This window comes from Epinephelus moara, chromosome 7 (genome assembly GCF_006386435.1).
Source record: "Epinephelus moara isolate mb chromosome 7, YSFRI_EMoa_1.0, whole genome shotgun sequence".
Lineage (NCBI taxonomy): Eukaryota > Metazoa > Chordata > Actinopteri > Perciformes > Serranidae > Epinephelus > Epinephelus moara.
In genome coordinates, this window is record NC_065512.1 from 9,045,351 (window position 1) to 9,062,820 (window position 17,470).

At 39.9% G+C, this 17,470-nt stretch overlaps 1 protein-coding gene across 1 annotated transcript in view; it reads left to right on the forward strand.

Annotated features, from left to right (window-relative positions):
* The window catches only part of LOC126392901 (contactin-associated protein-like 5), a 179,777-nt gene that overhangs the window by 26,868 nt on the left and 135,439 nt on the right, over positions 1–17,470 (forward strand). The window contains exons 2-3 of the mRNA XM_050048626.1: positions 5,451–5,561; positions 11,008–11,201. Coding sequence (XP_049904583.1) covers positions 5,451–5,561; positions 11,008–11,201 — 305 coding nt within the window. The remainder of the gene's footprint in view (positions 1–5,450; positions 5,562–11,007; positions 11,202–17,470) is intronic.

A 17,470-nucleotide genomic window follows, 5' to 3' on the forward strand; every position in this document is an offset into this window, starting at 1 on the left:
ACATTAGTCCCTGATTCAGATTCAGCAGTGTTGGGTAGTAACAAGTTACATGTACTTAAATTGTAAAATAAATGTAATTGTATTCATTCAGAAGAAATACATATGTAACTAAAATATTGATGATTACTTCCTTTCGATAAAACGTTTATTTAATGTTTAGTAGCAAAAACTGTTCATTGTATTGCTTTGCATCTTTTTGTCATGCAGGAATGCCTTCTTTGGGTATAGCTCATTTCCGGACCATTTTTCAGCTTTTTTTACCCAGTTTTAAACATTTAATAAAACTAATAGTGATAATAATAATATTAATATTAATAACAATAACTTTACTTATATAGTGCCCTTATAAACAGTTTTACAAAGTGCTTTGACAAACAAAGCAAAGCAGAAGCAGGACACTCTAGCACAATATAAAAAATAAAAACCAAACAGTGATACTTAACTAAGGCAAGACAAAAATTAAGGGAAATTTTAACAAGAGATAAGATGCAACAACATATCAGAGAAGACATTTTATATTGAGAAACAGAGATAAAAACAAGAGAAAAACATACCAATAAAAGTAAATATAATAAAAACAATAAAACACTAAAAGAAACAAATCAAAAAGTTCAGTTTAAATTCAATTCAATTACAATTCTATTTATTAAGCCCAATATCACAAATCACAGTTTGTCTCAGAGGGCTTTACTGCATATGACATCCCTCTGTCCTTTGGACCCAAAACCAAGATGGCCGACAGAATGCCACAAACACAGGGAGCTCAGGAATATCTTGCCATTCTTCAGTAGTAGGAGACCTCTAAAAGTAAACACAGTAAAATTTGGCTGCATAAAGTAACAACTGAGGAGGGAAACAATTGCTGAAATGTCCAAGTATTGATTTTACGTCAGGAGGAAAGTGTGATTAATCATCTGTACACTAAACTGGACATCATGCATCATGCTGGCTATTATTCAGCTGCAGTTAATACAATTACTGCAGCTCTGTTGTTCTTGGAAATACTTCAGAGGGGACGAGTAGAGAGAAAGAGAGGAGAAGCTGAGGAGTTAGGAGCAAGGTTTAACACTTATATTGCATTGACAGTAGTAGTTGAAATATATGAATATGCTGCTTTAACAGCATTACACATATGTTTTTATAGTTTTGACCTAATGTATCAGTTTATTAATTGGTTAGTTGAAAACTTTAACGCATGCTGTCCACTTGAGTGGACGTATGAATAACTGCTTAACCCAGAAAGACCTAGAACAATTTCAAGGGCGCCTGACTCTCCCGTCTTTATATTGATTTTCTAACTCATTCCTGCAGTCCACACTGAGTGCCATACATCATTTTATTCAAGAGAACGTTAAGTTTCAGTCTATTCATTTAAAGTCATGGCTTTACATTTGCTTTGTCTGATAATGGATAAACTTAAATGATTTTTTCCTGATGATTTTTTTTTTTCATTATTATTATTTAGAAAGTTGTAGTTAGATGTTTGGACTTCCAAATGACTTTTGGTCCACACCTTACCTTCCCTTCCCTTCGCAAGTTACAGCCATTTATTATACTTGCTGTTTTTTTCTTGAAAAACTGGTGTATTCCTATATTTCTACATACCTATATTCTCCAAACTGATGGATCTCCTGTCTGTACTCCTCCCTGCTGCATCAACTGTCTGCATCGGAACCTAACAAGGATCCATTGCCAAGCTGCAGGCGACTCGTTCGACAAAAATAATACCAGCACTTCTGCGGTTGTGCACCGCCATTTTACCATCTTGGTCTGTTATTTTTGAGCGTTTTCAAGGAAGCGCACCTACCTTGTCTCGGTTCAAATTTCCGAAAAACAATACCAAAACGCATGTTGATTGGTGGAGTAGATGATGTCTTGGACCACCACAGCAAAATTTTGAATCTATGGGAACACGGGTGGGCGATACTAAGCAATCACAGCCATTGCTGTTTGGCTCAGAGGACTGAACTATGAGGTTTTCCATGGTGAATCAGTGCTGCAGAATCTGAATGCCTAAACAAAGAAATCTCTCCACTTTATGTGACTTTTTAAAGACTGTGGATAGGATTAACAGTTCAAAAGTTATTAAACATTTAAGAACAATAGCTAATTTTAGGCGTGGGCGGCTGTTTCGGTCTTTGAGGGTGAAAAAATGCATGTTTTTTTCATGCCTAAAGAGGATGAAGAACACTGTGGAAACAGCTTTGACTTAAGTGGTCATGCATGAAACGACGAGTCTCATGTCATGATATCAAAATGGTTATATTGCTCAGCCCTACCAGCAGTATATGAAGGAGTTATAATTAGCACATCTACAGCAGATAAATGCAACCTACATATCACAGCAGCAGTAATATTAATCCAAAAACATCGGTTATGACAGTAAAACACTGTCACAGAAAGGCTTTACTGCACATTGAACACTTTTACTTAGCATTTGCTAAAATCCACAGTGCCCAGCCATCTCAGGAAATTACTTCACCTCTTCAGAAATAAAACTTGAACCATTATTAGATTTACATCATTCGTAGGAACCAATCAGCTTTGGGTTGAATGTCACAGAGAGGGCAGGGAAGTCAGAAAGTAGCAATCGGATGTTGGTGTTTTTATGGGAGACAAAAAAACATGCAGTAACACCTGCCTTGTCCTCTATTGACACGCTGAGTCCAAACCACAAATGTAATTTAAAGAGACAACACTTTGATTACAGTCTGAACTATGTGTGTCACTAAATAAATTTGCGGGCTTGGAGTCAGCGTGCAGGCGCTGCTCTTTTTCATCTATTATTTTTATCACTGGCACAATCAGTGATAACCTCCGGTGTGCCGCAAACCCCAGAGCATCAACATGACACTTCTGTGCCGGCCTACTGTTGGTCTGTTCAGAAAAAAAGCATCATCCTAGCACTTCTGTGACTGAAACTGAAAGCTCTTGATATCAGTCGGTGTACTTATGATTTCAAAAGAGATTAAGTGTTCCCTCTCGGCTAGCGGTTGTGTGCGTGTGTTTATGTCCATGCATTCAGATGCACGTCTGGGTTCATTTGGTTGCAAGATTCAAGCCCCTGAGCCTTCGGTAGAGATCGTGAGTCAGCTTCAGAGGATTTTCAGTTATCCCACAGGCCAAGGAGCAGCTTTGCAGGCAAATCATCCTCCATCCATAAGTCTCCCTGACTGACAGCCAGGCATTTGGCTCAAGACCAGATCTGTAAACAACAACAGGGTCTGTAAGACACACATTTTGCAGATGAAAAACTGTCTCAGCACATTACCTGTCACTTTAAGAACCAGACACCAGAGGAAAATTTTGCTCTGTGTTTCTGAAAACCACAAATATGTTATTTTTGTACATTTCATCGTATTATATTAACATTTCTAAAGTGAGGCAGTGAATGACTTTGTCTTTGGAGGTGCAGATGCCTGCTAAGCTGCAGATCACCGTTTGAGACCAACAAAAAACCCAACAGGTTGGTTTTAGGGAGACATGGCTGTGTTTCCAGCAGCTTTTAGGCCCTCAAATGTGGGTTTTTTGATTTTTGTTTTTTTTTCAGTGACCATGGCTATTTTTCCGGCAGGGATAGTCCCACGAAAAAGTGGTTGTTTTTTACCAAGACATTGCTACATTTCCTGGCAGGATAAAGTTACGGAAAGCAGTTGGTTTTTTTACAATACATTGCTGCATTTCATGTCAGGATAGTGCCATGAAAAACAGTTCTTTTTAACCGAGACATCATATCTGCCAGGATAATGTTAGAAAAAGGGATTGTTTTTTTACCAATACATTGCTGAATTTTCTTTCAGGATAGTGCCACAAAAAGCAGTTGTTTTTTACTGAGATATTGCTGCATTTCCTGTCAGGATAATGTTAGAAAAAGTGGTTGTTTTTTCTGAGACATCTCTGCATTTCCTGTCAGGACAATGTTACAAAAAGCAGTAATATTTTCTGAGACATCTCTGCATTCCCGCCAGGACAGTGCCATGAAAAATGGTTCTTTTTAACCAAAATATTGCCGCATATCCTGCCAGCATAATGTAACAAAAAGTGTTTGTTTTTTACTGAGACATTGCTGCATTTCCTGCACAGATTGTGCCCTCAAAACAGCCAAAACATGATCTTTTCACTAACCTTAACTAAGTGGTTTTTATGCCCAATTTCAACTACATGTTCACCACAGTGTTGTTGTTGAACCATGTCAACATATCTGCTTCAGTGACTGGGTTGTTTTCTTTCACCTTTTCTCAGCTGTCATGGTCTCATTGTTCTGTACAGTCACATAAAGGGTGGATTGAATGAAAGACCAAAACATTTGTCTGGGCTTTTGTCAGCTGCATCATGCAAGAAAAGACGGGTGGCTGCAGATTGAAAAGAAGATAGGAAGAGCGAGTGTTATCCTTAAGGGATCAAAAGTAGGACTTGGGAGACTTTGGACAGATTAAGAGTTTGTGCTGTGCTTGCATAATAACCCCGGTTGCAGTAGTGTTGTGTTAAGACGACATGGCGCTGTTCGCATTCCCCCAATGAACATCTGCAACTGCGGCTCAGCCATAATTTGAGTCTTGGACTAAACAGCTCGATCCACTTTAGTCACACTTGAAATCAGGATTAGAGAAATCTCTTGGCAAGCGATCTGAGAGCACTCAAATCAGGTCAGTCGAAATTCGGTGGGACGCCCAAAAGGAGAGCGAGCTCATGCTGTCAGTTCCGCTGTGCTCTTGTCTACCAGATGGATGGCCAATTGCCACTCCAGATGTGCTCAGAATCCATCTGAACTCAGAGTAAAATGGCATCCAAAAACAAAAAGCCTCTCGCACTCAGAGGAGCGAACTGCACGCTGATGGAGAGAGTACGGGGATAATTGTAATCAGGCTGGTGCCAGTTTTCATTATGTTCTCAGATACGGGCCTTAATGCAGCTCTGCACTCAAGTGAAGCCAAACAGCGGAGAGGCTGTTGTTGTTCGACTCGCTGCTCTTATTGTGGCGGGCAAGGTGGATCAGGGGAAGATGGGACTGACAGGTTTATATCACTGGGCTCGTAATCTGTTCCTGCCTGTTGGACGTGATGTAATCTCACACTGTGGGATTAAAAAGAACACACACAAGCACACACATGTACACAAAAGGAGCCGTAGAGTTTTCTGTGCTATTTTCAAGGGTCACTGCATGGGTTAATAGACTGTTTGAGGTACCTGAGAACTGGATAAGTGAGGCGGCCCTGTTATTTTCCCCCAGTTCTTGCTTTAAAACTCCTCCACCGACAGGTAAAGATGCACTTTGAACCAACATCTTTAACTCCTCAAGGATGCATTTTCAATTATTTCTATCAGCTGAATGAATCCAAGCACAGTGAGCAGTGAAACCCCTCTAGCCATTCTTCATGTGAAACACATTAAGATAAAAAAACACAGGAATGTAATGATGTTAACGGCCTCTGTGTGTGTTTTTCTTACAGATAGTTGCAATGCTCCTCTGGCCTCCACGTTACCCCATTCATCCTTTCAGAGCTCCTCCCAGTCCTCAGTCAGTTACGCCGCCCACAATGCCAAGCTTAACAGGAGAGATGGTGAGTACCAGAGATGATGTTTTAGCATGGTCATTATATCCCTACACACAGCCAACCTGCCGCACCAGCAGTTGCCATAAAACACTCATATGAACCATTTGCGCAGTGGTCATGTGGGCTGTTTCTGAAGGTAGTGAGAATGAGCAATGAGCTATGACGACTTGCCGCATTTACCACATGGTGCAGTTCACAAGGGCTCTGTTTTGTTATTTTAAGGAGGTGAGAGAGAGACTGACTGGAAAAAACACAAGCTTTAAAGGATCTTACTAATTTCATAATAATGTTTTTTAAACCCAGTGACTGTGATATGGCAAAGAAAATGACTTAAGAGTGGCTGTGAGGGACCGAGCTGACAGGTGAGAGGAGTCGGTGTGAGGATTTTCAAAATGAGGGTTGTATTTACCCAAAAATGCAACAAATAGTAAACAAAATATGCAGTGAAGGTCTGCACCCATATAAAGGGAAAAACTAAACTGAATAATGATGTGGCTGTTTCTATGTGGGCCTCACTGAAAGGGCGGCTGAGGGACAGAGTGGCTGAGCATAGGTATGACATTCATACTGGAAACTTAAATTATCCAATGGCCAACATGAAAGTGATTAAAGGTGTGTCATATCATCTCGTTCATGATAATACTGGTATCATTTTTCGATATCCTATGAAAAATTCAAATCGTGATATTTCTATTTCGATTTGACATATTGACGTCATACTGTTACCCACGGCAAGCATGGCTGAAAGTGAAATTATAACCGACTCCGCATTGGTTCCAGAAAGAGGAGCAGCTTCAGTAGTGTGGAATAAACTGTGGCGTCCTGAATGTGAGGGAGGGAACTCATTCAGCGGCTCCTCTGGCAGCAGCACAGCGTCTCTCTCTCTCCTCTCTCACTGTGAGCACGCGGGAGTCGGTGTTGTCAAGTGATTTTGTCATAAACCTTTGGTAATGTAAACCTACGTGAATAAACTGTATATGTGACTGTGTGATAGTTGTGGTATCATAACAGCCTGTCACAGGTTACAGCGTGATGATTTGAGGAGAAATGGCAGAGCATAAAGGTCCAGGTGGAAAAAACACAACTCAATAATTTAGGATTTTACTAAAAGAAGGAAATCAGCTGTTGATTTATATATATAGATCCCAGGGGACAGTTTTTGTATCTGGGAGCTGTTTAAATGTGTAATTTGTGGTAGATTTTATTTGGTTGAACTATTAATATTGTAACAGAATCTGAATCTCACTCTGAGTTACTGTTGTTGTTCACAAACTAAAGAAATGAGAGATCATTTTTTAGTTTTTACTGAATATTTGAAGGCAAACTGTAAATCTAGATCACTTATTTCACTAATTTGTCATATCATCAAGAATATCGTCATCACAGACATACCCTGAAATATTTTGATGTCATTTTACGGCCATATCGCCCACCCTTAGAAATAATACAACCCTAAGAGTGTTAGGTACTGAAGTCATTAGGGCGAGGATAAAATCAAATGCCTCATACTGTACAAAGAAAGGCATACTGGATCCAGGCTCTAAAGACACCAGTTACCCTTGATTAATGAGGACTTTTCGTCTTTTGTATAGTTATTTTCTTGGTCATAAATTTACAATGACGTATAATAGTATTATGTGATTGACTGCTGTTGACTTAAAAGATAAATATTGGGTTTTAATGTTGGCTTCCTGGTATGTATTTCCATGGTTACACCATCTCAACCTGTGAGAGGACTTCCTGCTTACTGTGTTATGCCTCTAGAGGCCTACAGGAATGTTACAGGTTCTTACCTGTGCACACCTATGATGAACGCAGCTATAATTACTCTGCATCTGTTTGTCACAATATCCTGAGGATGGCGTAATCTGATATGTGTTGGTGTATGTAATGTTGAAATAAATGTTTTTCGTAATTTTTAAAACATCCCGAGCGCCTGAACCTGGATCATTTATGCCTTTTTAGGCAAGAAGCCGTCCTCTCTTCTGTTTAACTGAAAAATGTTAACTGACCTAACAATGACAATATGGGAACATAAGTAATGGCTGATCCAACCATTTTCGAAACAAAGGAGTAACACAAAGATAAACACAACCACCTTAACTGCAAATTTTAAAAAAGACATTTGATGTATCAGTATAAATATGTTTAAATAACCAAAACAAAAGCACCAACATACTAACATAAACTAGAATAGTCATTCTCCCCATGATGTTGAAGGCACTTGGTACATTCTGATTGGCCACTTCCTGTTTGTAAGAGCACATGGAAGACATTGTACACTCAAGAAAGCCATTCATTTGAAGTAAAACCATGATTCCTTCCTACCCTTAACCAAGAGATCCCTTTCTGGTAGAAAGCCCTCGAGGAAAATTTCTCCCAGCTGCTTTTTTAAGAGCTGCGCTTTAGGCTCTGTCCTGAAAAGATCCCCCTCCAGCTGCAGCAAACAGCAGCAGCACTTCTACACTGGTAACTCAAAGAAAAAGAAATTTAAACGACTTGAAGGTGAACTAGAACCAAATGTGCACACTGCAAATAGACCTGACCACGCTGCCAGCAACACTAAACTATGAGCGTGATGTATGAAACACAAACTATCTCGTCATGTTAGCTGATGGATGTGCACTGTGCACGAGGTCAGAAGGTTAAAGGGAGAAAATGAACTGTTAAGTGTAAACTACAGAGAAAACCGAAGTATGCGTAGGAGTGATACTTAGATTTAAATCAGCTGTGTAAAGCAGGTGAAATCTTCACACACTAGTTGAATCACAGCAATTACAGGAGCCACAAGGGGTCCAGTGCTGCAAGCTGTTTTTAACATTTAATCGCTGTATGTGTATATATATATATATGTACATATATGTTCCTGTTCATGCTCAACCTTTATTTTAACTCAGAAATACATTGAGAAATAAATGCACAAAGACACTGAAAAAACAAACAAAGAGACACTTGTGGCAACAGGAAGTAAAAAGCAATAAAACCACAATTAAAATGAATATATTAATACATTTTTAAAAAAGCACCAATGATGAATAAAAACTGTTAAAATTTACAACACATTAATCAGGTAAAACAGGAACACCTAGAAGTAAAATATGACACAGTTAAATGATACAGTTATATATATTGTGGATACCTGTAATTCAATTCTTCCCCACCAAAATTAACATCTCAAATATCCACAACGTCATTCTTCCTAGGAAAATCTCAATTCAGGGAGTGCAGCAAAATGCCGCCTACCTACTTTTGTTCGTACAGAATGGGCCTTTTTCGGGGCAATGGGGGGCGTGAGCAAGTAACAAAATGTGTAGCTCAGCGTGGGAGGTAAACAGTGACGTGGGAGGGAAGCCACGGCTAGTCAGTCCTTCGGTGATTCTCTCGTAAGTCGGCCCGTTCTTCACCGTCCCCGTCATCTGACAGTTAATGGCCTCTTTGTTTGCGAGGGCAAGGAGGGCGTGCAATTCCTTGTCTCCCCAGTTGCTCATCTTTACAGTGTCTGTCAGGTTTATGTTTCCCTCTTGCTACTAGCTGCTCGCTAATTCCTGCTATCAGTTGTTTCCTGTTTATCCACCAGCAGTGGGTCGCACGTGTGGTGTCATTAACAGCTCCTCCCACATGTCTTCAACAGCCCCTCCCGTTGCGGAAGGCCGCCTCGGTCTGTTAAACCAAAAAGGTTCCGCCAATATGACTACCCTACAAGGAGGAAAATTGGGCACCTCCGATCAACTCGCCAATCCGGCTCTGTGTGTCTAAACGCTCGCAGCTTGCCGGCAAAACGGCCCAACATTCGCGGAAAATCTGGCAGTGTAAAAGGGGCTTTAGAAAGATAGCATTGTTGATTTCTGAAACCGTCTTTTTGACCAAGAAAATAAAAAAAAAAAAAAGGAAAGGCCATGACGTCAATGACAGCATTCAAGGAGCCAGAGTTTGGTGTCAGGTATTTGGGAGTCATGATGTGTACTGACATTTTTGATTTGAATATGCATGTTTGCTTTCCTTTTATTGGTCTCCAAACAGATCATGGCTCTGTCCAGCAGAGGCTGAGATGCAGCGGACGGACATGCATTTTTATAAAAAATAAAAAGATGTCAGTAAACATCACTTAATGTGTGTTGTTTAATCTCTGGGAGGATTTTTTTAGTCAAAGCTGAAACAACAAAGATCTGATAGGTTAAAGTTGACTCCATTGCAACTGACACCAAAGTTTGGCTCCTGGAACACTGTCACTGTCGTCATGTCTGTTCCATCTTTTATATTTCCCTTGTTTTTGACCAGGAGGGACTGAATCACACTTATCTACAATGTATATCCAGTCGAGCGATTACATGTTAAAACAGCCACTTAAACTTTAAAAGGATTTAGAGATATCTTAAATGAAGTTTTGACTAGTACAATTAAAGTTGTAGTTATCTTGATATACAATTTCTTTTGCTAAGACTGTTATTGTGTCATCTTTAATTGCCACTCTGATGAGAGTGAGAACACAATTTTGACTTGGAGAAATGCTATTATGGATATCTAAAAGGTAATTACAGATAGGAGTGGAGCTTCTATCACATGTTTAAACGGCTTGCCATGGCTCCAGGGTTGCAGGGATTTCTCAGTGGACGACCATTGCTGCTTCGCCAGTCCCTTTTGGTCCCTGTGCTGTGTTTCTTGGGTTTGTTGTTTATTTATTTGTCGTCTTTTCTCATACCACATCATAGCCATGTCCTGCAGTTTTAGCTGGTCCCCAGAACAGCCTGAGGAATCAGTCGGCCATCAGCAAATCAAATGGCTACAGACGCCAACAGAAAATATAATGAAATTAGTCATAAGGAAAAGGAAACAATCTAATTACTTTGATTTTTCTTGCTATTACCTCCTGCTCCTTTCGTCTCAGCCACTCCTCTGATACAAATTATAGTGTCTCAGGTAAAAAGAAACGGCTCCCATGAGCTTTGGACATTCTTCATATGTGCCATCAAACTCTAATTAGAGCTACAGATGGTGAATGCTAACAAGGCAACCTTTTAAGGAATGTGGAAAAGGTGCTAAACTGTTACCAGCAGGTGTATTTGTAGATGATATGAACATAAAATCTCCAGTTTCAGATCTCCGGAGAGAATGACAGACACGCTCAATATTGTGGCGAGGAGCCTTGTGGAGCAGGGGTAAGCTTGTTTAGCTCGCAGGATTCTGCTCTTTATAAGTTCTGGAGCTCGGCTGTACACATTTCAAAATGAATCAACTATTTTTCAGGAAGTGAGGCAGCTGACCTCCACCGTGCCGACTCGAGTCTAACCTTGAAAGCCTTTCATATGCAAACACTCCTCGTACTCAGATCAGGAGTTTATACATTTTTTGCAGCCTGAACCGTGTGGCAACTTAGCATAAACCACAACACTCATTCAGTCATTATCCACAGTATCGATGTTTGAAGGACCCCTATTTCTCTGCCCTCCTCCAGGAGCAGGAGGCTGGTCTCCCATGGTGACAGACCAGGAGCCGTGGCTCCAGGTGGACCTCAGGGAGCAGATGGAGGTGACGGCTGTGGCCACGCAGGGACGTCATGACAGCTGGGACTGGGTCAGCAGTTACCTCCTGCTCTACAGTGACACGGGCCGGGCCTGGAAACAGTACAGGCATGAGGATGGAGTCGGGGTGAGTCTGTGCACAGATGTTTCACTTGATTTGCTTTCATTAACTTTCTCTTTGACTTTTGATTCATCGCTGATTTGCTGCACACTGTTTACAATTGAATCCAAGCAGAATTTAGACTATTTTTTGCTTTGTTTTGCTCATGAAAGACATTCAGCCATTTTGGATGTGTGGGAATGTTCACATGTGGAGGAAACAAAGTGTCTTCCTTTGGTATTTATAATGAAATGGGGAAGGTCTGAGAAATAGAAAGACATTTTGGGAAATATTCATGCTGGCTTTCTTGTCAAGATTTAGAAGAGAAGATTCATACTGCTCTTTTATGTGCATTAAGTGTGGAGCTTCAGCCGGGATTCACTTATCCTAGCTTAGCTTATACTAGTTAGCTTTGCTTAGCTTAGCATAGCTTAGCCTGGCTTTGTTTAAATACCTGTAAAGCTTACCAATAAACATGTTTCTTTATTCCTTACATACAGTCAGTGTCTAGTTATAGTTAGGGGGCATGGTGAGAGTGGAGTCGGCAAGGGGGAAAACAACCTTTCCCCCAGCCTGTAAAGTGCACTTAAACGATAAGAGACGAGAAGATATGCTATTGCGTACGCTATAGATATGATTAATTAAACTTAGCATAATATTAGTACCCTGCAGCCATTATCGCCAAGATGTAATAGACTAGCATCATGTTTTTTAGTGAAAGGTTTCCTTGCAGGTTTTGAAACAGTAGCGCAGCGCTAATGTTACTCAACGCCATTAGCCTATGTTTTGATGATGTGCTAACGTTATCACGCAGGGGTTTGCAACCTCAACAACTACAGGTCCTTGGAGGCTCACAATTTTCTTACCAGTGGCTAAACAATCAATCCAAATACTGTTTGGATAAAGCAAAACAGCCTCAAATTACCATCACCAAACCAGCCAGACTCCATTTAAATAAACAGTAATTTTAGCATGTATATGGAGGCAGTGTGTTTTCACATCTAACTGATTGAATTAAGGGTTTATTTCAACCAAACCAGAGCTGGTGGCTGTTAGAAGAGTGGAAAGACAAACCAAGATGGCTTCTGTGAGTTTTATTTTGCTTCAGTAGACTTTGAATGAAGTGTGTTTTACGATGATAAAATTACTGTTTTTTTTAAAATGGAGTCTGGTGGGTTTGAAGATAGCAATTTCCTGGCTGTTTCTGGTTAATCAAAAAGGTCTGTCTCTGAAGGAATCCTTTCAACAATCTTCTCAGACACTAACAATAACAATCTGAGCATGTCAGTGGTAAAAACAAGGACATTTAATGGACGTAAATTGAATGTGCCAACATGCCCTGAGTGTTTACTGTACATTGCAGCTTGACTGCTTCTTATGCTCTATACTGGACTGGTTTCAAGAAATATTGTTCCCATTAGTCACTTAGACACAAAAACATGGAACAATATGGAGGCGTCGGTGGCTTAGCGGGTAGAGCAGACACCCGGGTTTGAATCCAGCCTGTGGCCCTTTGCCCAAAAAAATATCTAAAAACAAAACAAAACATGGAACAAAAGGCTCCAAGGTGGAACAACTTTGGATTTTTACGTTTCTTTGACGCGCAGAACGCCAGCATTTTGTTGACGTTTCTATAAATACAGATACACAATACACAAATCAAAATATAGAAGTTATAACTTGCGGTTTCACAGGGAAGTTGTGTTGACAATAATTCTTTGCTCAGTCCACATTAACTGTCCGTCAACTCCCTAATAAACAAGCTCCATATTTATCCCACAGACATTATCAACATAAACATCGACCGTAAGAACTACATGTACTTCTGTCACTTCAGATATCATCACTTTTCCATGCTCTGTTCTCCGTGTACAATTTTTATTGATGACATTACAGGTCAGAGTCAGATAACACATCCTCTCACTTTTTCTGACACATTCCAAGGCGTGGGAAGTGTCTGGTGTCAGCGCAATTATTATACCGCTTTTTTTGTCCTCCATGTAATGTCACAACTTGTTATGCCAGTACGTACAAGGACTCAAGGTCTGAGAAAATAGCCGGATGTTGGCACATGTTATTAATCCTTTATTGTGTTTGCCCCAGTTATGTCAAAGGCTGCTGACAAGATGTTAAACAGTTTTTATGTGAGTTTTTATACTTGGCAGTCCAATTAGCGGAGTGTGTAGTTGCCCACTGGCATGTCACTGCGGCAGAGTGGTCCTTTTTTTAAGAAGGCAAATATTAAAAGAACACAGAGACATAACGGGTGTGCATTACATCTAGTGTTGTTTCTTTAAGTATTTATCTTCCTACATCTTTTTAAATAATCTACTGGAACTAGACAAGCAATAAAACATGAGGTTAAATGAGATTGTTGGGACTCTGATACAGGTCGAACTGTTTTGACGCCACTCTCCACTAACCTTGTGAGACTTTCACGCTGTTACCCTGACCTGACACAGATGTTGATTAAACCTCCCAACAGGCTAAAGAGCAGAGTGAATGTTCATTCTAAGTCTGTACATGTCTGCACTCATTCATCAGGGGAATGAATGGTTAAGTTGAGGACATCTTTTCTTTAAAAAATGAAAGGGTAGAAAATGGTGCATGGATATTGAAAAAGAGCATTAAAGGATAAGGCTGGCAAATTCTGTATTTTTTTTATTGTCAAGAAATCCCATGAAAAGACTGAAACCAACAAAAAATTGATCCTGCTAACACGTATTGTCTGTGCAGCCAAGTCTGATGTACTGTAGCCTCTTCCTCTGTGCCACAGAGCTGCATTGTCGCTGGTGAAAACACATCAATGAGCCTCACCGTGACATGTTCCTTCATTATGGTAAATGCAGGCACTGTTGTTTATTTTGAGTGTATCCCACGTACACTGTTCTAGGGAATATTCACCAAGGCACCAAATGTGTATTAATCTGCAGCTGAAAATAATCCTCACATAAACTATTTACCTCTGCTTGAGTAACATTTATTAAAAACTACAATACAAATCTTTTTTAGAAAACTACCTAGCCTTTTTGAACATGTCAGCGCACACGGAGTGTAAGCAGCACTCTAAGCGGCAGAAGAAAATGGTTGCATTGTGCATCTGTGACTGTCACCTGAAGGGGGAGGGGATGGTGGATGATGTGACACCTGGGCAAGACCACTGTTTGGGACCAACAAACAGCAACACTGGTTGTGATTTAGCAAGTAGTCACTGTATTCCCTGCAGCTTTTTGGACGCAGAGCATGGATCTTTCACCACCCGTCACATTTTTATTTTTTTAGCATTTTAGGATGAAAAGCATTTGTTTTACTGCTGCTTTTCTTGCAGGGATAGTGGCACAAAAAGTGATTGTTTTTTACCTATACATTGCTGTTTCCTGTCTGCATAAGTGCCACAAAAAGCTGTTTTTTTTTTCTAAGACATTGCTGCTTTTCCTGCCTGGATATTTCCATGAAAAGCGGTTGTTTTTTACCAATACATCGCTGTGTTACCTGTCTGTGTAGTGCAGCAAAAAGCAGTATTTTTCACTGAGACATTGCTGCATAACCTGCTGGGATAGTGCCACACAAAATTGTTGTTTATACAGAGAAATTGCTGCTTTTCCTGTGGACATAGTGGCACAAAAGGTAGTTGTTTTTTACCAAGACAATGTTGCTTTTCCTGGCTACATATTGCCACAATAAGCGGTTGTTTTTTACCAATACATTGCTTTGTTTCCTGCCGGTGTAGTGCAGTGTAAAGCAGTTTTTTCTAATGCAACATTACTGCATTTCCTGCCAGGATAGTGCCACAAAAAGCTGTTGTTTTTTACTGAGATATTTCTGCCAGGACAGTGGCTAGAAAAGTGGTTGTTCTTTTTGCTTAGTGCTCCTCAGAGTTGATTTCATCTAATTAGTGGCAGCAGCTGACTGATTCATCACACCTGTCTGTATCTGTTCTGTGAAGCACTCTGTCAGTAGCACTGAAACATTTGCTGCTGTTTTTAATCTCTTTTTTATTATTTTTTTACACTTTGAGCGTCCTTCTTTTTGAGCATGGGTGTTCTTTATTAACTGACATTTTTTGGCATTGATCTCAGCCTGTGAACATTTTTTGTGGCTGTCCAGCTCAGTTGAATTTGTGTGCTGTATTTCCCCTGCCATCTTTTCTTTTTACTAAATCATTGCTGTGTTTTCTGCCGATAAAGTGACCCCCCGAACTAGGTGTTATGAGTCAAAACATAATAATTCCCTAACCATTACCAAGTGGTTTTTGTGCCTAAATATAACCACATTACCACAGTGTTGTTTAAATGTTAAGTTTAACGTATCTGCTACATAGTAAAGTGCAAATATAACTTATCTGTGGTTTGCAGAAATGTACAATGCTAACATTTATTCTGATTATTCTTTGGTATCTTTACTCCCAGAAACAGCTAGTGAACTTTGCAGTGTACAAACGTACAAAACAATTTGCAAATCCCTTTAACAATTAAATTTCCTTCTTTGTTTTGAAGGAGTTGAAATGAAACAACAAATAGTACTGAAACACTTAAATTATGAGCAGAGCTTTTCATATGTGTATATTGCCCATTTTTGGTGCCCCTGATGGGCTTTGGGACCTTAAGCAGCAGCTTAGTCTGCTGATGCCTCAGACCAGATTTCATGTACCATCTGGCAAAACCGTTGCATAATTTTTTTGTCATTTTAGATATTTAACCAGAGATTACTTTGTTTATGCAAACAAGGACAAAGTGTCACAACTCTGTTTGGAATTAGTGCCAAAACATAAATAGAAGTGAGCAGCTCCCCACAAATCATATGAAATATTTACAGAGTGAAGTTCACTGAGACATTTCCTTGATGTGTTATCCAGTCAGTCCTCTTATTATTGTTTCCAGGAAGGGAATAACCCGCTGTGCGCTATGCAGAGAGACATTATGTATAGATATTGCCAGCATGACCTGCAGCTATCACCTTTTGTAAGTGACCCATGAGACAGCAAAGAGAGAGTGCTGTACTTATTTCAAATATTAAAATTAATATAGCACTCAGCCAGTGCCTACAGCGCTGTATCATACCAGTCGAAATGGGCTTCACCCTCCGAAACCTGGCGTGCATCAAAACCAGGCATGACTGAGCCTTATATTTATTGATGTGTATTTAATGCACACTCACGAAGACAATTCAAAGCCCACTCCTCCCCTCTTTTGTTTTGTGTACATGTGAACGTGGATTAATAGTATAATTTATAGAGTGCAGAATGAATGTCAGCCAATTAGTCACAAATCTCTTATTCTGAAACTCGCTCTCGAGCTGACTAACTACAGCGCTCACCAAGACCTTTGGCTGATACTTACTCACATCCGTCTGGCATTTTAACAAGTGAAGCTCAAAGGTAACGGCTCACTGCCAGAAACTGAACTGAGGGGGACTAATGAGAGAGCAGCAGCTGCTGATATGACTGCTAGCTCTCAGCCATTCTTAGCTAATGCTGAGCCAAATTAGCTCCATGGAAAAATGAGCTCCATAAAAAACACGGGGCTAAAGGTTGACAGTCCTGCTGGCATCTCCTCTGCTGCAGTGTTTAAAAATGAAATTATATGAAACAAACAAACCTTGATCTATTTCCTACTTTCCCTCCAGTAGTTTGGCTTAAAATATGTAGTCATATACAGCACAGCATAATATAACACAATATTAAGTTTGTCCTAAAGGTGGAGCTAGAGAAAGTTCTCCATAATAGATTATTAGAAATAGAGGGGTGCAGGGATGATTTTTTTTTTTTTTTTTTTGCTGGTCAGTCTGCTTGTTACGATCCCTCTGGTTTCCTCGACAAAACTCAAATTGGATTTTCCATTGCATTTTGGATTATTGCACTAACAGAGAAGCTCAGTCTACAACACACACAGGGGTAGTTTGACTTCATTCTCTGCTCAGGACGCCATTACTCCAATATATCTTTCATTAGTAAGAAGTGGTTTGCTGCTATATTGCTCTGAATATCCCATATAGAAGCTTTAAATGGGCAGTGTGTAGGATTTAAGGGGATATATTGGCAGAAATGGAATATGATATAATAAGTATGTTTTCTTTAATGTATAATCACCTGGAAATAAGAATCATTGTGTTTTCATTACCTTAGAATGAGCTATTTATATCTACATAGGGAGCCACCATGTTGCACTGGTGTTTCTACAGTAGAACAGATTGGCAAAAACTAAACACTGGCTCTAGGTAGCGTCATGCGTTTTTGAGTTGTCGCTTCGGCCACTGCAGTTAGCAGCCTCCCCACAACGAGCAGAGCATCAGAAAAA